The following is a 22,099-nucleotide window of genomic DNA, read 5'->3' as shown; positions in this document are numbered from 1 at the left end:
GAGAATGTGAGAGGAGGAGGAGTACACAGAGAAAGAGGTGCAGGGAAGAGGCAGAGGTGAGTGGTGGAAAGGGAATTGAAGGGAGAGGGTAAAGGAAGAGAGCTGAGGAGGCGGAAAAGAGTAACAGATTTAAATGGGAAAACAGAATCACGGGGCAGGGAAAAGGGTTATAATAAAGCAGATGAAGGGAGGGAAACAGGGAGAAGCAGTAGGAAAAAAATGGAAAATAAAAAGGAGGCCAGGGGGAAAGAAAGAGCATGGCAGAGCAGTGAGGTGGCAAGAATGAATGAGGCAAACCAAAGAAGGGAGGAAAAGACAAACAAGAAGAAAGGAGAGGTGGAAAGGAGAAACAAAAAGCAGGGAGGGGAGGAGAGAAAAGAGGGGAGCAGAGAAAGGAGGTGAAAGAAAGAACAAAGTGCAGGAGCGAGGCTCTCTAGACCTTCAATGCTAGTCAAAATAAGGCAGTGGTGGGAAGGCCTCACGCAGTTGAAACGAATCCTCCGACTAGTTCTTCGTTAAACTTAAGAAACCATAAACATATCTTTTGGCTTCAAGTTGTCTGTTAAACCCTCAGCCGTAACCGATATGTTGACAACATTTTACTCAAAGGATAGCCACATTAACTTTAAATGTAATGGTTGTCCAAGTAAATGACATAATACAATTCCCCATGAATGGTGCTATATACCCAACCTACCACATATGTGGTTGCCAAGAAACCTTTGAGCCTTCCTTTAATACCATGAACAAAGCACACATGATCAGATATGCCGATCTTATTTTCTTTTCTCTTTTGTGATTCTCATGCAGAATTAACAACTGACATCAGCCTGCCTGCCTCACTTAGTCTCCAACTGGTAAATGTAAAGAAAGAAAGCTCTCCATTTTACCTGTGGCTACTGGCCCATCCCATCCATGGTCGGAGACCAGCTTATAATGCCATTTTCTGAGAGATCCAGTCTATGGCCTCGCCTCATTGTCTCTCCGCTTGTACCTCTTTCACAACACTAACATTTTAACAGGTAACTTAGCAGAGCAGGATGAGCAACCTTGAAATCCCTTTCTTGCTGACTACTTTCACAAAATGTAGAAGAAAGAATTTCAAGTTGTACATTCCATTATTTCATAAAACAGAAGAGGTGATGGCTAGAAGGTTTGGAATTAATCTTAACCTGCGGCATTGCTCTGGGCAACCCTAGGTTGATAGGGAGGGCAGTTGACATGGAAATTGGTTACATTTCATTATCCGACCATGCCCCATTGAAACACACATGAAGTTCCCCAGATTTGGAAAGGCAAATCGGGAGTTGGGGGTTCCCCAATGACATATTGGGGGACAAAGTTCTGACGGAACGGGGATTACAAAAACAGAATATTTTGAAGTAAATGACACCCCAGATGCGAGTGAGGCGACGATATGGGATTCATTCAAAGCGGTACTAAGAAGAGCACATTGTGATAAAATCCACGCGGGAAAAGCAGTGGAGCGCTTAGAGAGGGATTTGGAGGCTCGGTTGACTGACATTAGACAGTCCCTGATGGGGAATCAATTGCAGAAACTGCATAGGGAATATCAGCATACCCTTGGGTAACTGGACCAGATTCGGACTCGTAGACCAGAGAAGTCCCTGTTGGCTGCAAAGCAGCGCTACTATGTTGGGGCGAATAAAGCCGACCAGCTGTTAGCTAGACGACACAGGGGCAAGGCAGCCACTCGGACAGTCATTAAAGTAGCCACAGAGACATGGGAAATTGTGTCAGACAGTAAGGCAATAGCAGAGGCCTTTGTAGCCTTCTGCAGGTGCCTGTACTTCAAGGGCATCCTTGAAGAACGGGAAGAGGACTCCTATTTGGGAAAGACTCATCTGCCTCAGCTTAGTGATGAAGAGAGGGACACGCTGGAGAGGGATATTCAACTTGAGGAGGTAGAGTGGGCAGTCAAAGAGCAAATAGCCATTCTGATGGGCTAGGGGCGGATCAAGTACCTGGGGGTTACGATTACGACGGAACAGCTGTACGGGACAAACTATTTGACTCTGTTACGCAAGGTGAAGGAGGACGTGGCTAGATGGAATCCTATGCAATCTCATGGACTGTCCATATAACCTCGGTAAAGATGGTGATCCTGCCAAGGGTCCTATACTACTGTCAGCCCTTTCTTGTCCTCCTTCCCATAGCTTTCTTTAAGACCCTCAATAAAATAGTCTCTGTCTTCATCTGGTGGAACAAGCGCCCACAGTTAGCATATAGAATTCTGGTGGCGGACAGAGGAAGGGGGGGATTGGGTGCCCCCAACTTCAGAAAGTACTACGAAGAATCCCAGATGAGGGTCATCAGAGAATGGTTGACGAGGGATGAGACGAAGAGCTGGGTAGGGATGGACAGAGCGTCCTATGGTAAGATAAGGCACACAGACCATCAAATATGCGCATTAGCCGGATTATGAGGGCGTTGACGGACGTGTGGGACACACTGGTGGCACGGGGGACTCTCTCTACCCTCCCTTCACACATTTATTTGAAAACCACACTTCTCCCCAGGGTTAGAAGCCGGGGTATTTAAGAAGTGGAAAAAGTGGGCGTTAAATACGAAAATACAGGGGTACTAACTGTTGAGCAATGTAAACCGAACATTGGGCTAGCGGAGCGGGATAGGCATCAATAGTTTCAAGTGAGGCATTGGGTGGTTAGCCCAAGGATTTGGGAGATGGCAACTAGACCGCCAGCTACCTTTGAAAAAAATGTAACCACCCACAATGGCGCTAAAAACCTGGTTTCCTTTTTATATAGGTTGATAACGGAAGAACTTACCCTCCCCCCTCCACCCCCCCCCCCCAGAATGGCCTTATATGACCAAGTGGGACAGGATCCTTCCATGGCACCATGGCTTATGCAACTATCAGAAGAGACACAACACACCCATGTTAAAGAGAATGGCTAATATGCGTGCTTAACAAATATCAGTTAAAATAACATTCATTGTTGCTGTGAATCGTTAATGAAAATTTGTAGCAATTATATACTGTAAGATTTCATAAATGGCTGGTTTCATTCCTGCTAGGCAAGATTTGTGATAGCAGATTATGGTTCACTAGGTTTACCTCTCTCATGTAGCCACGGATTCTGCTTTCACAGTTGTATTTCATGTAGGAAGATTTGTTCTTAAATCTAGGCTCAATACCTAAAATACAACACAAACACAGTCATTAAAATCTTTAGTAAGACACCCATTTTATTCTGGCTTGATATATAGGCGCCAACAGCTCAGCTGTTGCCCCCTCATGTTGTAACATGCAATCTTTTTGCTTTTGCATCTGAAAGCATGTCTCATTGTGAAAAGTAAGAATACTCATCACACTGCCTGTCGTTTGTTCTATGCAGCATGTGGCCAAGCAGTGTGTCTTTGTGTCTTTTCAGTTCGAGCTGCACATGCAAGGTTTTTCAAGCAGAAGGTTGCTCTTCATGTGGCCTAGGATTTTTCGCTGAGGATTACTCAGGTTGTCAAACTGGCACTGTGCAAAAAGGAAATATACTGTGGCTATGCAAACCTGGAGTTAACCAGGATTGTCGGAAATGTAAAAAACGAAGACATGCTAAACTTTAAATAGAATACTAGGTCTTTATAACTGAGAATATACTGGGATATTGCAAATAGGCAGCATAATGGGGCGCTCTGGGAGAAGACTACATTTTTTTCTACATCCAGATACAATTTTGACCAACTAGAAATGGAAATGCCTACCCAGGTGATGGAGCCAACAAGTACTTGCTAAATATGGACACTCTCCATACCTTCATTAGGTATACATAGTTTACTAGTTTACGTGCACAACTAATTAGCACAAGGAGGACAGGTGGCACATTGCCTTTGAACATGTGATTTTTCCTAGCACATTGAAGCCACTTTCACAGCCAAACAGCATACACAGAATAACAATGCATGTATGACTTAATTCTCTAGAGAGGATCAACATGACTGTTCTATTGTGGTGTGTGGACGCCCATATACCCTCTTAGCATATCCGGATCAACTGTTATGTAATATATACACATTAAGTTTCAGTTTCTCTCCCCGCCGCCCCACTCTTCAAATTTTAATTTGTATCACTTTCAAATATATGGGACTATGGTATGAATACAGTAGTTGTATCGAGTTGTCAGTCATTTGAGCTGTTAATCAAATTAACTTTTATGTTGTATGCCGTGAAAAAAAAAGTATGGGCGAAACTGATGGACATACAGTCGGCAACACGCATGTGTATCAGTCACTAGACAGCATGTGATTACCATTCTTTGGGCAACATGCATATGTACCTGTCACTTGTCACTATTTACTAACGCACCATGAGAATATGAATTGAAATGCTTAAGTGCATATAATTCTCTATGCAACTTAATACACTATTATAATTATGTCATTGTCTTCATGGTCGTTCCGATTGGGAGAGCGCATGCCTAAGAGATAAGAATTTTGCAATTGTGACATTTTAGCTCGAGGTTGTGGGTTTTCTCTTTGAGGCACGCACACCCTATACCTAAAAATGGCCTCACGCATATCGCATACTGAATCATTTACAATTAGGCCACGGAACGATAGTGTCTGAAAACCACTGCACTGAATGCTCTGGGAGAAAACTAGGATAATGCAGATTAGAAATATACTGCCGTTTGGAAACTGGCCCTATACGGAACTTGTCTGAATGGCCATATATTGGAATTGTGTACTTGTAATCTGGAAGCATATGATAATTCTTGATACTACGGTATTTAACAAAACGGGAAAATGCTGGGATTGCAAACGGTGTAATATACTGCCATAGTACAAACTGGGTCTATGCTGGGGTTGTAGACTGAGGGTATTTTACACACTTTGAGGATAAAGGTTTTGTACAAACTGGAGTTCTCAAACTCTGAATACACTGGCATTGTGCAACCTGGAAACATACTAGGGTAGTTAACTGGGAGAAGAACTACATTTTGCAAATTGCAAATGTCAAACTGTTCCTTTATTATGAGATAGTCAATCAGGAAAAAACGGACAGATTTTGCAAGCAGGAATTGCCGAACGGGGGGTACAATTTGTGCAGATTGGTTATACACAAGGGTTTTACGAACTAGGCGTATACAGAAATACCCCAAATTGTATTGTAAAGTAGTAAATAACCTGGAATTTTGCATTTTAAAATAACACTAGTAATACGCTCTCTGTCCAACTGCAAGGTACAAGAATTGAAAAAATAATTCAATTTCCTCGATTTTTGCAAACTGTTTGTTTATAGTGGTTGCAAAGCTAGGAAATAGGGCTGTCTCAGTATTGGTTTTTCAGCGTTATGATACCTGCCAGCACAGTGACTGCTGTACACTGTGGTTATTATGGTATTGAGTAAGTATTTTAAATTCCCCTTAAAGTAGCAGCATTTGGGAAAAATCAACTCTACAGTGTCACTGATTTTCTAAGAGAAACATCTCACGGAGTTAATGTTCTATTCACTTCATGTTTACTTTGTTTTGCGGTAACTATATCGGATAACGACACACACACACACACCCTTTATTTTGGAATCCCTGATTTACAAAAACGAGTAGATGGTCAAATCTGTTATGTGGCATTTGATTCCTGCCCAATTATTAGTGCTACACCGATATAGCAATGTTAGCAATGCCAAGCTTTTACTCATTACACAAGATTAGCAAGCATCAATTAGGACGCTTTTCTACCAGCAATGAGTGAACTACCGCCCCAATCGAACATTACTGGCGTCATTTTTCCACAGTGCTTTTGCTATAGCTTTCAAGTGCTACAAATATCACATGATACTATTAATGAACACTAATATTAATTTTGTACGAGGGTCCAGAAAGGGAAGAGCACAGACCAATTGCTTCACTTAATGTTGTCTTCTTTGGCATAATCTCTGGAGGGCGTACAGGATCCCTGTCTAGACACGTCAAGGGCATCTTCTTCAAGCCAAGGGTCAAATGGCTGCACTACAGTGAACCCTTCCACATAAAAGTGCCAAATGTTTTCTGCCTAATGAACACAAGAGCTCAGAGTATACGGTTTGTCCAAGGTCATAAAGCACTGCTTCCTGCAGTTAAGAAAATACATCCACCCATCCCGGCACCATCATATCATTGTATGTAAAATACCACACCAAACAATACATTTGTCATAATATTGTTATAAAAGAATTGAGGCATGCGTGGTAAGGTACTACTCCCTATATTAACCATATATTTAAATATTCATAGGTTGGGAGGTTTCTTGAATGAAGGGTGCATTACTTTACTTTGCATTGCATAGTAAACATATTTTGTGAACCCTCTGCAGTGCATTTGACTTCATCGCGTTACAAAAAAATAATCACTGCCCTATGACGGGCAAAAGAAATAACCGATAGTAAACTAGTATAACCGATAGTAAACCAGTATGACATAAATGGAGGTTATTGGTAGAAAAACTAGACCTGTACAGTATAAAAACTGATATGCTGGTATACCTTAACAATCCTACCGGCAATATATTGGTTTTCTGTAAACCGGAAATATACTGAAGTTGTGGACAGTTCGTGCCTTGGGATAATAGCATTGCAGGTATACATTGTTGATTGTCATAGCTAAAATTAACAGCATTTTTTCTGAAACTAAACCTAGACATCCAAGTGAAATGGTTTGTGTGCTGTTCATTTAGAAGTATAATGCAAAGTTGCAAAATGAGAGTAGGCTCAAATCGTCTAAATGCAATTATATTGGGATTGTCAAATTCAAGAGTAAACAGGGATTGTGCAGACTGAAAACACACTGGCATTTCACAAACAGCAAATAAACGAGGTTTTGTCGAACTCTACATGTACCAGTGCTGTATACTGGGAATGTCAACCACAGAATACACTGGGACTGTCAAAGCAACTGTAATGGAATTGTTAAACTACGAGTATGCGGAGGATGTGTTCAGAATTTAATTGCATTGTCTAACTGGGAGCACTGTATACTGGAATTCTCAATCTGGGATAGCCAAAATGGAGTTTTACAAACTTGATGTGGAGGGTCATTCCCAAACTGGAAATTATCACAATGGGAAACTACCGAACACTGCACACTAAGAAATGTAGCAAGCCTAGTTTATTTCCTTGACAGGAGGATTTGGTTGTCAGTTTATGGAAAGCAAGGGGAAGGACACAGAACAGTGTTAGGCAGAATTGCATGCAGTACCCTCTGGCACCAGCACATACAATTAGGACTACAGGTGTAAGCAAAACCAACCTTTGGTATAAGTGTGTACTACACAGTTTGTGGTAGCGAGCTGAGCAGCCAGGCTTATCTCAAGAGGGAATGTGAGCAGTACAAGAGGCTACACAGAGGTCTTACAATCACAGTGGTTCAAGTAGACACTTATACTCAAGGTTTCTTGGTAAAACACTTAATTTATTACACAATCACTAAAAGGAGGCAATTTAATATCATATACAAATAAACTTCAACTGTGGAATCTGATAAAATGAGGAGCCTGGAATTGTTATCATTAGAGAATCATAAGACCCAAAAGAGAGTCATTACTTATTGTTACCCAGTATTGTCCCTTTAGGCATGGGTGCATCATGGTTAGCCATCCATTATGCATTCAGTTTAGTTCTGATTAGTATATTGTTGAAGTAGACACTATCCATATTATCAGACTGCCACTGTATGCATTAGCCATTGACATGTTATGCATTTGAAGAGAGAAATAGGCCCTGTTGTATGAAGGGTTTGCTTTTAGAATGATATGTTTGCATTAGAATATAGCGCTTGCCATTAGGAAAGAAACATGCTAGACACTTTGCCATTTGCAATAGAATGACACTTGCACCATATTTTAGAGACACGGTATATTTGCATCATGACATGTAGAGATGATGTTTTGCATATGCATTATAGTGATTGGATTGAGAGAAATGTATTCTTTGCAGGAGAGCAGAACGAATGAGGCCTGGAAATGACACACACAGTCATATTTGAAAATGCCATGAAGAGCCATTTAGTATGACGACACATGTATGCTTTGTAGAGACACATGAAGAGACTGTCATGCATGTATGCATGTTGGGTGTGCACTTAGAATGAGTTTGCATTATGTTAGCGCTTGCATTGCGAGAATAATTTAACGTTAGAAAGCATTAGGCTGGCATTTGAATCCATTCTGACGAAGACAGTATGGGGTGCCGCGGCACTGTGAAATGTTATGGTACACTGTGATAGAAAATATTCGTAAACATTGGCAGAGAGAAACAGATAACATGAACCCTTGTCCAAGAAGGGAGGCTACTCAGCTTGAGCTCTGAGCTTCGCGGAGACAACACGAGGGTTGGGGCCATGAAGGGAGCGACATGGAGAGATAGGAGGGAAGCCTTTTCACAGAAGGAGTTGCTTTGAAAACAGGCACTAAAAGAGCATTTCGTAATGCAAACAGAGCCAACAGTGGAGTGGAGAGGAGAAATAGGTGGAATTAGATGGTGTTTTGCACCGCAGACACGGAAGGCCAAGGCAAAGAGATATGATGTCCTATGTCACACTGACAGAACACGAAGTGAAAGTACACGCATAACACAGACTGGTAGGCATTGTTATATGCTGAGACAGAAAGAGACATTCTTAGAATGTAAGTAACCATAGAAATGGGTGCGTCATTGGAATCTATAACCAGAGCTGGAGAGAGGAGAGTTCTAGTTCGATGTAGTTGCTGTAGTTCTTGGTAGTTGCTGAGAGTCTAATGGAGGATGCAGCTAGAAACTGATGGAGTTCATTCGAGCTAGCTGCTGATGGAGTTTGGCTGGAGAATGCAATCCTGAGAATGAGGGAGAGATGTTTTGGTGCAGCAGAATCCGATGGCTTTGGGGAAGAGAGCTTGGCAGAAGCAGTTGTGTGACCAGATCTTGGGGGCCTGTCACGGCTGACTGACCGATTGAAGAGAGTAGCGGGAAGAGGAGAGACCTGGCTTGACAAATACAGAGCTGGAGAGGCAAGAGATGAAAATGGGAAGCATGGTTCATGGCTAGACAAACTGATTGATTACATTTAGTGGGGTAACTTTGCTGATGGGTTGGAGAGGACATGATATCCGAAGGTGAGGTGCCCGAGCCAAATGAGTGGGGACAGAATGGTGTGCCATGGAGATTGGGGGTACGCACATTAATGTCCCCCCCCCCTAGAATTATGCCCACGATTAGAATGTGACACCATCTAGTTGTTGGTCAGACACTCACACAAATAGTTTTGAGTTTGGGAAAAGGGAGATCAGACATGCATTGTCTTAAAGAGAGTGAGTGTGAAGCATGGTGTGGATTGAAGAGGGGTTTGATTCTGTATGAAGGAGAGGATTGTTGGATGTTTGACGCTTGCACGATAGGCTTGTATTTTAGACTGCATTAGAAACACATGCATTAGGAACCTGAAAGGCTTAATAGTTATTGCATGGTAGATTCGCACCAGAAGTATAAAAGGTGCAAATTCGATCTTGGCTAGAGTTTTAGCATTGCCTGAATTATGCTTTGGTGTGCCCAAATAAATGTATTCCATTGTTATAATTGAATCGATTCATGCGTTTTTCTTTGAGTCTTGTGATTTGTGTCCACAGTAGTAAGATAGGAGAATGTTGGTATTGTGTTGGTATTATGTTAGCAGTAATCTAGGAGTAACACAGTGCACATAGGGCCTAACATACGAGAGCTAGGGGGGTGTAGGGACCCACACACCTCCCCTAGGAGATTGTCTAAGATTGTCTGAGACCGCAGCATTTTTGTCCATGGGAGAGGGTGAGGGGGGGAAAGGGGGGAAAGACGATGTTTAGGTGGTTTTGTTGTCCAGAATAGCACAACACCAAACCAATACATTTCTGAGTAAATTAGGCTCCCCTGAAATAGCAAAATAACATTTCAGTCACTTTAAATAGGAGGGCAAAGCACAAGTTAATAGAATAGATCACAAATACTTTCTTAGGCAGGGCAAATAGTTTCAGTTCATTAGAGGACACGATTCAGTTCAATAGGCCTAGGCCAAAGTCAATGGACTAGTGTCTTGGATAGGAAAGAGCAGTTCTTGTTGTAAACAGTCAAGTCTTTGCCAAAGTTCTCAGAAGTAGCTTGTACGAAAAAGAATTATATGTTGGGTCACATGCTGATTAGGCCTGCAAATTGGGAAAGGTCCACAAACTTTCACAGCGAGAGGTAAGTTCTCTCAATCAGGTTGGCACAGTACCTTAATATGAAGAACAAGATGTAGCTGAAGACGTTGGTTCCTGGCAGTTCCTGCAGATCTCACTGTTCCTGAGCCTCAGTCGTGGGGACAAGAGGGAGGACGTCGGGGGACTCCTGCACTTCACGGGATCGTCGGAAAACACGGACAAAATGCAGTTACTTCAGTTTGAGTAGCTGTAGTCAAGCACACAAACTGGTGTCCTGCCACCTGGTTAATCCTAACCAGCTCCGAAAATGGTATCCAGGTGGCTTACAAGTTGATTGGTCCCACCAACTCAAAGGAAGAAGTCGTCCTTGAAGGGGCTTCTCTGTCGAGATGAACTTGGCAATTCGGACCTGCAGCAGGGCTTCACCGGGCAAACCAATGGTCCAGGAGTTGCAGTAGCCGTCCTCTTCCAGCTCGTCGACTCTGCTTTCCAGTCAAAGAGACTAGTCTTTTAAACAGTTTTCTCCCTTTCATTCCAGCCTAGCTGCCATTCACCCAGCATGGTGGCTGTCCTTGCCGGACAGTCAGCCAGCCAATCACGCCAGAGTGCATTTGGGTCTCCTAGGTGACTAAGCACAGGGAGTTTCGGGCACCTCCCTCACTTCCTGCCCACCCCAGACACTCAGACGCCAGAGGCTGTCGTCGGTCCTGAAGCCTGACAAAGGCATGGAAACAAAGGTACCAAACCTAGTTTGGCGGCCAGAGACAAACACTAGAAGGACCTTTCCAAAAAGAAATGGCGAAAAAAGACCGGGACCCGTTTAAACAAAGGGGCTTAAGGCGCAATATTGAGAAACATAGCTCCCACGATTTTTAGCTACCAGTGTTCACGGTCAGGGAAAAATCCTGGGAGTTCATTGTAAAACCACTGCCACCAGCCATTTCGATAGAAAAGCGTAGCATTTGGCTGCTAGATGAGTTTCTAGACATAGGGGATACTAGGTAACCCCTCCAGCGCTCTGTAGGAAGATAGTGTGTGCTGGATCTAGGAATTTAACAAGACTAGTAAAGTCAATTTAACTTTACATTCTCTGGGAAACAGTAGTTTATCCCAGAGAACGTATTTAAACCTTTGGGAAGACCAAAAAGACATCCCTGTGTCACTGCACTGAGGGTGCTGTGTAACACACATGAAAAGATGACTATGGAGTTATCTTAAAACTCCATAATCAAAGAACACAAGGGTAAAACAGACATCAAAATACATGAAAGAGTGGGAAATAAAGGCTCACACTCTTTCCAGGAAAAAAAATCAAGTCCTCAAAATCCAGCAAAGTTGCTGGTGGTCTCTAAGGTGAAGGGAATTTGCACATTTATGAGAATTCACCCTAACAAACATCAAAGCCAATCGGGCTGCCTTATTAAAGAGTGCATGGGAAAGGAAGGAAAAAATATATTGGTAGGCTTGTGGAGTTCACCTCCTCTTGACTCGTCCCACCAAAAGAAGAATTAATTTGTGTCATTATCTCCCCTGAATTGATTGGGGACAGGAGGGGGGTCAACCCCTACAGGATCTATAGAATCTCTTTTATAGCACACAAGGGAATAACGATTGTCCAAACATGTCAGGTTGGAGTAATAAGAGAAATTGGTGCCAGGGTCTAAACTAAGAATTTACTTCCTAGTCAAAGAAACACATTTCAAGGGGTACAGCCCATTACAGCCAATTTCCCAAAGTCACTCAAAGTCATAAGGCAATTATAGCACCCAACCACATGATTAGGCTTTTCTTGGTTGCTTCTTAATTCCAATCTACTACTTGATCAGCTTTTGGGGTCACCTGTTATAACTCCAACGCTGCAGGTCACTTTCTTGAAGTGCAGAGAGACAAACGCCTATGAGGCAAGAGCCTAAAATTCCCACTTACCCTAGGGGATACTCAAAATACTTACCAGCAAGAAATCTCCCCCAGGCCGTGCCGGGATTTTCTTTTTAGTTTGAAAAGGCCTGAGCCTGCTTAAAGGCTCAAATCTCCTTTACTTTCAAATGAGTAATGCTTTGCATCTAGGCTAGAGCCCAGTACATGCTCTGGTGATATTTCATGTCATTCTGAGCCTCTGGCTCTTGCAAGGCTCTGGGCTATCTTTGTAGACTGAAGAGGGCTTGAGCCTGATTAAAAGGCTCAAATATCCTTTGCTTTCAAAGGAGTAATGCTTTGTCAAAATGGGACCGGTCTTCTTTTTTCACCAGGTTTGGTCCCTTTGTTAGTTTGGTCTTTGGCGGGGTTCACTACTGAAGCCCGCCTCTGGCTCCGGCGTGTCTGGCAGGACAGGAAGCGAGGGAGGTTCCCGAAACTACCTCTGCTTAGTCTCCTTGGTTACAGGAAAGCACCCAAAGGTGATTGGCTGGCTGTCCTTCGAGGACAGCCACCCTGCTGTGGGAGTGACAGCTAGGCTGCGAATAAATGGGAGAAACCTGCATAAAAAGCTAGGTCTTTTGCAAGGAAGGCAGAGTCGACCACTGGACGAAAGAATCCGAAAAAGAACTTGGAAGAGAGGCTAGCTGTAACTCCTGAACCATTGGTTTGTCTGGTGAAGCCCTGCTGAAGCTCTGAATTCTGATCGACAAGAGAAGCCCTGTATAGGACGACTTCTCCTCTTGGGTTGGTGGGACCAATCGACCCAAAGACGAACTTGCCTGGAAACCCTCTTCCTGCTGGCTGTACTTCTTCGCGGATGCTGAAACCGAGTGCAGCTCCAGAATTGAGTATTGATATTTTATTTCTATCGTGCTCGTACACAAGTGTTTCAGAGCGCGACAAGGGAGGGGAACAGCGGAGAACAAAACAGCGATCTTACTAGGCCCAGTGACATTGAGAACGTGCAAGTGCATGGGAGAGGGGGAGGGGAAAAGTGCATGGAAGGGGGCAGAAGTGGATAGTGCGAAGCAGAAGAGAAACAGATAAATAACAATAAATAAATAATAAAGGCAACAAACAGTTTTAGTGCAGCCAGCAATTTGCAAGTGCTAGGTTTAAGGCAGCAGACAGGGTAGGTCTGATAAGTGCAGGAAGAAAAAAAGGGGGTGCTGTATGGGTAGAGATACAGACCCCAGTGCAAGGGGTGGCCTGGAGGCAGTGCAGGAGGGTGGCAGGGTGAGCAGGTACCTGGGCCCGGAGGACAGAGGGTGGCCAGGTGCATGGTGCCAAGAGAGAACAGATCAGCAAGGGAGAGGGGGAGCGAAGGCAGAAGAAGAGAGGAAGGTCTTGAGGTGCTTCCGGAACCGGAGATGGTTCTCCTCAAGTTTTACAGTGGCAGGGAGGCTGTTCCAGAGGAAGGCCCAAGCCGAAGACAGATCTACCCCCAGCTCGTTTCTTTGAAAAATGACTGACCCTGAGGGAGTTGGAGGTAGAGGAGCGAAGAGCTCGAGAGGGGAGGTATTTGCAGAGGCATAGCTGAAGGTATTTTGGACCCAGGCTCCAGAAAGCCTTGTGGACAATGCAGAGGGTTTTGAATTTAATCCTTGCATCCACTGGGAGCCAATGGAGAGATTTCAGAGCTGGAGAGATATGATCCCAGGGCTTGAGGCCAAGGACAAGTCTTGCAGGCCTGTTCTGGATTAGTTGCAGAGGGTGGAGAGTAGAGGCAGGTAGATTTAGAAAGAGGCTGTTACAATAGTCCAAGCTAGAGAGAACCAGAGCTTGGGATACCATTAACTTCTGGGGGAAGGAGAGGAAAGTGAGTGTACCTCTGAGGAGGTGCAGTCGGAAATGTGACTTTTTAGAGACCTCAGAGATGTGGGCGGAGAAGGAAAGGGTGGAGTCAAAGATGACCCTTAGGTTCTTAGCCTTGGAGGTGGGGGTAGGGCCAAGGGAGGCCTGCCAGAGAGTGAGGGGAAAGGATGGTGAAGGTGTGCCGATGAGGAGGATCTCCGTCTTGCTGGCATTCAGACAAAGATCATTGGCGGCACACCAATCTTGAATGGCAGTTAGGCAATCAGAGATGAGAGGGAGAGGAGGTGGCAGAGGGCAGCCTGAAAATGAGTTGAGTGTCGTCAGCGTAGCACTGGAAATTTGAGCAGAAAGTGGCAATGCAGTGGCCGAGAGTTGCCAGGTATTGGTTGAAAAGCCAGGGCGAGAGGTTAGACCCCTGGGGAACACCACAGGTAGAGTGGAAGATAGATGAAAGGAAGGACCCAAGTTGGACCTGGGAGGGTCGATCTGAGAGGAAAGAGATCAGCCAGGCCAGAGCCTCATCAGTAATACCCAGGTGCTCACGGAGACGGTTGAGCAGGATGGTATGGTTGACTGTGTCGAAGGCAGAAGAGAGATCGAGGAGGATGAGGACAGAGGGAATGTTAGAGTCAAGGTTGGAGAGCAGATCTTCACGGATGTTCAGGAGAGCAGTTTCCGTGCATCTGGCAGCTCTGAAGCCAGACTGGTGGTCATGGAGACAGCCAACAGAATTGGAATGAAGGTTAAGCTGAGAGATGGCCAACTTTTCCAGGAGTTTGCCAAGAAAGGGAGTAATGGGAATTATGAGATAGTTAGCTGGACAAGAAGGATCAGCTGTGGGTTTCTTGAGAAGAGGATGCACAAGGGAGTGCTTCAGAGGGGAGGGGAAGGATCCCGAGGCAAAAGAGTGGTTGCAAAAATCAGCAAGGGCCGGAACTAGGGTGGCAATGTGGTACTTGATGGTTTTAGAGGAACAGGGATGCACCTGTTTTGACAAGGCTTTCATAGATCGGACTTGTCTAGCGACCTTGTCAGGGGGGGGGTGGCTAAAGGAGGGTCAGCAAGCACAGATGGGGAGGGGAGAGGAGAGGTGTGGGTGGAGAGGGTGGACAGGATGTCCTGGGTTTTTTAAATGAAGTGAGAGGCAAGGGCATTGCAAAGAGCCTGGGAGGCAACAGGAGGGATAGAGACTGCAGCAGGGTTGGCCAGCTCCTTGCAGATTTTAAAGAATTCGGCCGAGTTGTTAGATGCTGCAGAGACACAAGCTTGAATGTGGACTCTCTTCTTGGTGAGGACAGAGTCGGTATTGCCTTTGTAGCAGGCGACAGGCCAGTTTGTCAGAGGATGAACAGGAAGTCCTCCATTTCCTCTCAGCCGCCCTACACTTACGTTTAAGTGTAGCTAGGTCAGAGTCATACCAGGAATTGCACTTGACTTTGGACTTCAAACGGATCCTCATGACAGGGGCAAGAGTATCAAGCGCATCAGAAATTGAAGAGTTTAGCAGAGACATGGCTGTTTCAGGATGTGAGACAGCCAAAGGTGGAGGGGGGGGGGAGATAAAGTGGCGGCAAAAGCCTCAACTGACACACGCTTCATGGGCCGGATGTCCGAGAAGGTAGGTGGCAGTATTCGGGTAGGCTTAGCTTAGGGCGGGGGGAGAGAGGGAGAGATGAGAGGAGACGAGGGAGTGATCACTACAGGAGAGAGGAGTGGTCAGAGGGATGGAGAGGAGGAGGTCAGAGGAGATCAAGACATCGAGTGTGTGCCCTGCAGAGTGAGTCGGGCCAGAGGGGAGGATGGACAGGGAGAGGGAGTCGCAGAGGTCACAGAAGAGTACAGAGGAGGAGCAAGGAGAGTCTAAATGTATAATGAGGTCACTGAGGAGGAGGAGTAAAGTGGTAGAGGCCAGGAGGGAGGAGGAGAGGTCTGCCCACTCAGAGAGAAATGAGGTGATTTGACCAGGAGGCCGGTAGATGGTAACCACAGTAAGAGAATGGGTAGGCGAGAGAGAAAGCCTACAGACAAGTCATTCAAAAGAGGAGTAGGTCTGAGTGGGTATGATAGAGGCAGGAATCCACTCAGGAAAGATCAGGGCTACCCCCCACCGGACCGGGAAGATCTGGGTGCCGAGAGGATCTTGTAGCCATCAGGGAGGAGTGTGTCAAAGCTTGTGACAGAGCTGGCCGTGAACCATGTCTCAGTAAGACCAAGGACATCAAGGTCTAGTTCTTCAAGGAGGTGGCAGATGTCAGAGGAGTGTTTGACAGCAGAGCGAGAGTTGAGGGTGGCAATATGAAGAAGGTTGCCAGCCTTAAAGACCTTCCGGGGAGGGGTACAGATCAGAGGTACACCCTGCGGAGGAGAAAGAGCCCTAAGAGGATAAGGAGGATGAGGAGGAAGAGAGAGAGAGAGAGAGAGAGAGAGAGAGAGAGAGAGAGAGAGAGAGAGAGAGAGAGAGAGAGAGAGAGAGGGCAAGGTAGCCAAGGGGGGAGAGGAGGGGACAGCAGGAGATTAGAGGAAATTGATGAGGCGAGGGAAGCGCCTATCAAAGAGGAGGAGATTGGCCTGAGGGCCTTGGACCATGACAGTGCCATTTAGGTAGACATTAATGATGACTTTAGAGGAGTCGAAGGAAGCCATGAGACCATCCCAGCGAGTGCCACCATTAATGGGAGAGGAGGAGATAGGGCAGAGCACAGAGACCACATGAGGAGTCCATAGATCTTGCGAAGGAACGACAAAGAGGATGTCGGTGAGGGTCTGTCTGGCAGAAGCACTGGAATAGGTGTTCGGCGATAGGAAGAATAGGGTTAGAGCCCAAGATATCCTTTTTAAACTTCTTCCTACCAGACTTAGTGAGAAGGGAAGGATAGTCAATCGAGAAGCAGTTGGAAAAGATAGGAGAAACAGAAAGCGCCATTGGGGTGGAAGCGAGGAGAAGATGGAGATACTGGGGGGGGCTAAGGCAGGTAGGTGTGGGACAAAAGAGAGTGGCGAGGTCCCTGGGCTGGCAAGTTACAGAGAAGAAACAGTATACAAGCAAAATACAGAGAATTTCGCAATGGGCAGCAAGATTTGACTTTTTATAACAAAGCAAAAACAGCAAGATTTGAGTATCGTTTTTAAGTCAGACCCGAGGTCCAGGAAGATCCTCGGGACTCCCTCGAAGCAGGACTTCCCAAGCCTGAGCCACGTCAACAGAGTGCTGGACCCCAGAAGCGAAGGGAGCCCACAAGGTGTCCAAGAACTGCAGTGGTGCCATTTGCAAGTAGTTGAAACCGCAAAGTTCTGGTGATCTGTATTGTGCCCATTGCTGCTGCGTACCTTCGAACCATTTTGCAGGAGTACCCAGACGTTCTCCCTCTTGTCCCCACGACTGAGGCCCAGGAACAGGATCTGCAGGAACAGAAGCCAGCTCAAACCTTTCCTTCAGACTCAAGGTACTGTGAACTAAGGGATACTTACCTCTTGTTGTGTAGCTTGCTTGTTCTCAGTTGAGACTTTCCTTAGCTGCCTTTTGCAGAGTTGCTTGCAGCTTTGCCCCCAGCAAGCCTCCCAGCTTGTGGGCCAACAGTGATTTCTTTTCCAACAAACTCGCTTTAACTTTGTGCAAGACGTTTGTGCTAGTCTTCAAGAAGTGACTCAGCTTTCCTAGACTTTGCTCAATTGACATTGGCTGTCCTGGCTCCCTGAAGACTCTTCTTGCCCTCTTACTGCATGTTTAACTGTCCCTCCAAAAAGTCATACATACCTTACTTGTATAGCTGGGAAAGGGCTAATCTACTTTGCATTGGGGGATTGAAAAATCCTTACCTGTTTGAGAAAATTAATCTGCGTTTCCTCCCGAACCTTTTTTTTCCTTTTGACACCGAACTCGGTATTGCTCTAAATGCACAAGTGATAAGTCAATGTCCACAGTGTCCTAGCTATTGAAGTCAACTGTGGGAGTAGGAAGAGTCTGTGTGCCATCCCAAAGGGGTATCTACTTATTTACTGAATCTGAGAGTGTGTATTTTTGAAGTATATTTAAGTGTTACATATCTGCTCCCTTCTAAAGAAGGCTTATTTTTAAAACTGACTTACATTAATAAATAATTATTTTACCAAGAAACCTTGAGTATAAGTGTTATTTGAGTATATGTCGCTGTGAAACTCTAGGTTACAACCCTACAGCTCACATTGACTCCTCTTGAGATAAGCCTAGCTGCTCACTCTACCAACTTGTGTATTACAGGCCTATACCAAAGGTTGGGTTAACTATTGCCAAGAGGACAAGGCTGGTGTAGTCTCCCACAGTGTTACTACATACAATCTTGCCTAACAGTGGTTGACCTGCCGGAGGGCTGAGATTGGGGTGGAACGACACCACCCCCTACGCCCGAGGAAATTCCTGAATCGATATATGCTTATATCACTGGAATGACATGGTGAAGCTTGTCTGTATTTTGGTTTGTTGAAATAAATAAAAACATGTTTTTAAAATGAGGTGGGAGTGGAAGGAGGCATGGTCAGCAGCGCCACCGATGTGGTAGCTCTACTGATGGCCTCTGTGAGAAGCCCATCTAAATGTAAATATCTAGCGTTTCTTTGAAGCACCGAAACACCTCTGTGCCTCTCATGAAGATCGGAAGGTGAGGCGCACGGAATGTTCCAACTCCCAGCAACCGGCAGCTCGGAATCTACTCAGAGAGCAGGAGAGGAGAAAGGGAGCGGGACGCAGCATCCCTCAGAGATAGCATATGCTGGCGGCGGAGAGCCCGCACTAGACACTCTCTGCCCGCCGTAAATTGTTTTCACCCGGGCTACCTCCCATCCTCGGGGGCCCGACCTCCAAAGATTTTGCAGCCAGCTGAGGGGGCTCCCATGCCCGTCCGGCTCACTCGGATTCAGTGAGGGCACACAGAGGTGCGACCCGCCTAGGAGCCGGCAGACTGCAGGGGAAGTGTCCCCGCACACAGGAAGTAAGCCTGTGAGCGTCCCCAGCCCCTCTCTGCACCCTGCGGTGCTCAGCACGGCCAGTTAAGTGCTGGGCCCCCTGTGCTCCATCCTGCCTGGCGGCCTCGTCCCGACGGCGGCTCTCACGAGGAGCGAATTAGTGAATTCCACCCTGCATTCCATTACAACAGCCTGACGCTATTGTCCCGCTTCCAGTAGAGCCGACACTTTTCCACGGCTCCTTAACAACACGCTGGCCAGCTTTCACAGCCCCAACACCTGCAGGTTAGTGTGGAAGCCTACGCCCCCCCCCCCCCTTGTAGGGGATAAATACATGGGCAAAGACAGCTGTACAAGGAATTGGGGATAAGAAAGACAACAGCTACATGGGACAGTAATTAGGGGCACCCCAGTTTGAAGAACACTTCCACAGGCCGGGCAGAGGAGGAACCAATGGCCCCCCAGGCCCCCCCCCCCCCAACTACGACCAGCTATCTGGAGAGGGTATCCTCTCTACTGTCAGGTAAAGAGTAGGGTGGATACAGCCAGCCCCCGGAATCCGCCCTTCAGCCCGCCGGCTCACTGTGGAGAGAAGACGCTTATTGGTCTGGCAAGTGCTGAGCTGCTGGACCTCAGTAAATAACCTGGACTGGTGCAGAAAGGTGGAAGGGCTCCAGGGAACGTACCCCCACTCTCCACAAGACCTTGTGCCAGGGAGGTGCTTGGAAACACCCGACCACAAGGTTTAACCCTGGTGCGCCCCCCTGATGGCTCACCAAGATGTCTAAGCATCTAAAAGCCCAGAAAAGTGGAGACATCGCCAGTATGATGCTTCCGGCTGAGAAGGGGAAGCAACAGAACACCGCAAAATCCCCACCAGTGGCGTCACCAGGTCCCCCGGGGCATCTAGCCCCCAAGGATGACATCCAGGCATTTATGCTTGATATTAAGGCGGAATTTCAAAGTTGTATGATGGAGCTCACATCTAAAATTGAACATACAGACCAAAGGGTCACGGAGCTGGAGCAGAGCCTAGGGAACTTGGAAGATTAGTGCCAGGAGCAAGCGACCTCTCTATTCGAAGTCCAACAAAAGGCCCGTACCCTGACGAACCAAAATGAGATCCTGTAATACAAACAGGAGGATATGGAAAACAGGACTAATCTCTGGATTAGAGGAATCCCGTCATCAGTCCAGGACTGTGATCTCTCCGAATATGTAGGGGAGCTGTTCCGTTCCATTCCCTTCTCGCACATCTGGAGAAGCCTCAATTGCAGCTCGAATGCACCCACAGGTTGCGCTCCCGAAGAGGACTAGATCTGGAAAACCCGCCTGACGTTATTACCAGGGTTAACTTCTACACTACTTTGTCCCTTGAAACTTTTCCTTTGGGATCAGGAAATCAGATTCTGCTGGCTATTTCCCACAGCCGTGCAATTCTCATACAGGGGTGTCGCCCGCTCGATCGCATGCTTGGAAGATGCGGAGGAGATACTAAAGTCGTCCTCACCAGAGGAGAGGGGTGGCTCTTCCTGAGACGCTTTCACAGACACAGGAGATCCTCCACCGAAGGCAAGGCGGCCAGTATAATCTAAGGTTCAAAGGGGTCACAATCTCACCAAGCCACCCGCACCCTCATAAAAACAGGCCGGAGTGACACTGGAGCTCAGCACCTAAGCGCCCGAAAATACAGCATTTCAAAGAATTTCAAAGAACACAATACAAGATGGAATGAAGGGCTTCACAAGGCCCAAGCCTATCCCCCTTCCAAGGCGGATGACATCTGGGATCACTTGGGGTGCCACATTGACAGTTCTTGGCATCTGGACAGTTTGGAGTCCATGGCTGGGACTCAGTCCACTCAGTTTGAAGTTGTTGTTGGGTTATAAAGTTAAAACCGGAGTTGGAGCTCAACCACAATTCTCTACAACCATGGGATGGCAACCACCGCTCACCGCTCCTACCGAGGTTAGAAGAAAACTTGGAAACACCACTCCAGGTGCTAAACTTTATCTCGCTAAATGTTAGAGGCTTGAACTCTCCAATGAATCGGAAATCCGTCTTAAAGCACCTGAATGATATGGAGGAATCAGTGGTATTCAGACAGGAGACCCATCTTCTTCCGGAAGACTTCTCCCGCTTTCACAGCAGGATTTCCTAAACTGTTTTTTGCCTCAGGTCGTTCTAAGAATGGGGGCTCTGCTATCATAATGGCAAGGGGCGTCCATTTTGAGGAGCTGGACACTACCAAAGACCTGGGAGGCTGATTCATGGGTGTAAAGGGATCCCTCTATGGCCAGTAATACACTCTAGTGTCCATCTATGCACCGAATAAGGGCCAAGAGCTGTTTTTTTAGGGTTTGGAAGGTCTAATTGTTGTTGGAGGGGATTTTAAAGGGGTCCCCGACAAGGACAGAACCTCTTCCCCTACCCCTAGGGATTTCAGGATGGCATTGAGTATTTTACACCTCTTTAGATCACAGGGGGTGGTCGACACTTGAAGGTTTCTGCACCCGCAAGATAGAGACTTCAGCCCTTTCTCACATGTTCACCGCTCCTCCTCCTCCCGAATACACGTCATTTTGGCCTCCACCCAGCTACTGTCCTTCACAAATGATCCGATTATCGCCCCAAAGGTTCTCTTGGTCCATGCTCCAGTATTTACAAATCAGAACTTAGAATCCGGTCCCGGGGCCTAGACCACAGTGGCGTCTATACGACCCAATTTTGAACGATGTGGCCTTGCAAGATGAGGTAGCCAAAGCTATTAAAAACGACTTTCGAGAGAACCCCACGAAACTCACCTCCCCGGCTATCAATTGGGATGCAATGAAGGATGTCTTTAGGGGTCTTTTTATCTCACACACTGCAGCTTACCACAAACGGAAGAAACAATCATGGGAACTTTTGGAATGGGAAATCTTCGTGATTGAAAACAAATACAAGCAGGGTTGGTCCCCCAAAATTCATTCTGCCCTTCGTGTTGCTTGGAAGAAACTGGAGGCCCTTTACGCTGAGGAGACAGCACATTCCCTTCTTCTCCGGCTGTCCCCTCCTCTCATTCCTTGGCTACCTTGCCCACTTTCCGCCCCTCCTCTGCCCCCCTTCAGGCTCCCTCCACAACGCTGCAGGGCGTACCTCTGATTTGTACCCCTCCTCGGAAGGTCATTAAGGCAGGCAACCTTCTTCATCTTGCCACTCTAAATTCTCGCTCTGCTGTCAAACACTCCTCTGACATCTGCCTCCTCCTTGAAGAACTAGACCTTGATGT

General features: G+C 46.3%; 1 protein-coding gene across 4 annotated transcripts in view; it reads right to left on the bottom strand.

The window, feature by feature from the left end:
* DFFB (DNA fragmentation factor subunit beta) overlaps positions 1-22,099 on the bottom strand; it is a 355,076-nt gene that overhangs the window by 46,923 nt on the left and 286,054 nt on the right. For all 4 annotated transcript variants that reach the window (XM_069610255.1, XM_069610254.1, XM_069610257.1 and 1 more), the window contains one exon: positions 3,101-3,180. In XM_069610255.1, the coding sequence (XP_069466356.1) occupies positions 3,101-3,180 (80 nt within the window). The remainder of the gene's footprint in view (positions 1-3,100; positions 3,181-22,099) is intronic.

This window comes from Ambystoma mexicanum, chromosome 8 (assembly GCF_040938575.1).
Source record: "Ambystoma mexicanum isolate Mex_15411 chromosome 8, UKY_AmexF1_1, whole genome shotgun sequence".
Lineage (NCBI taxonomy): Eukaryota > Metazoa > Chordata > Amphibia > Caudata > Ambystomatidae > Ambystoma > Ambystoma mexicanum.
Note: the sequence above shows the minus strand (reverse complement) of the source record. Positions and strands in the feature narration are given on the sequence as shown.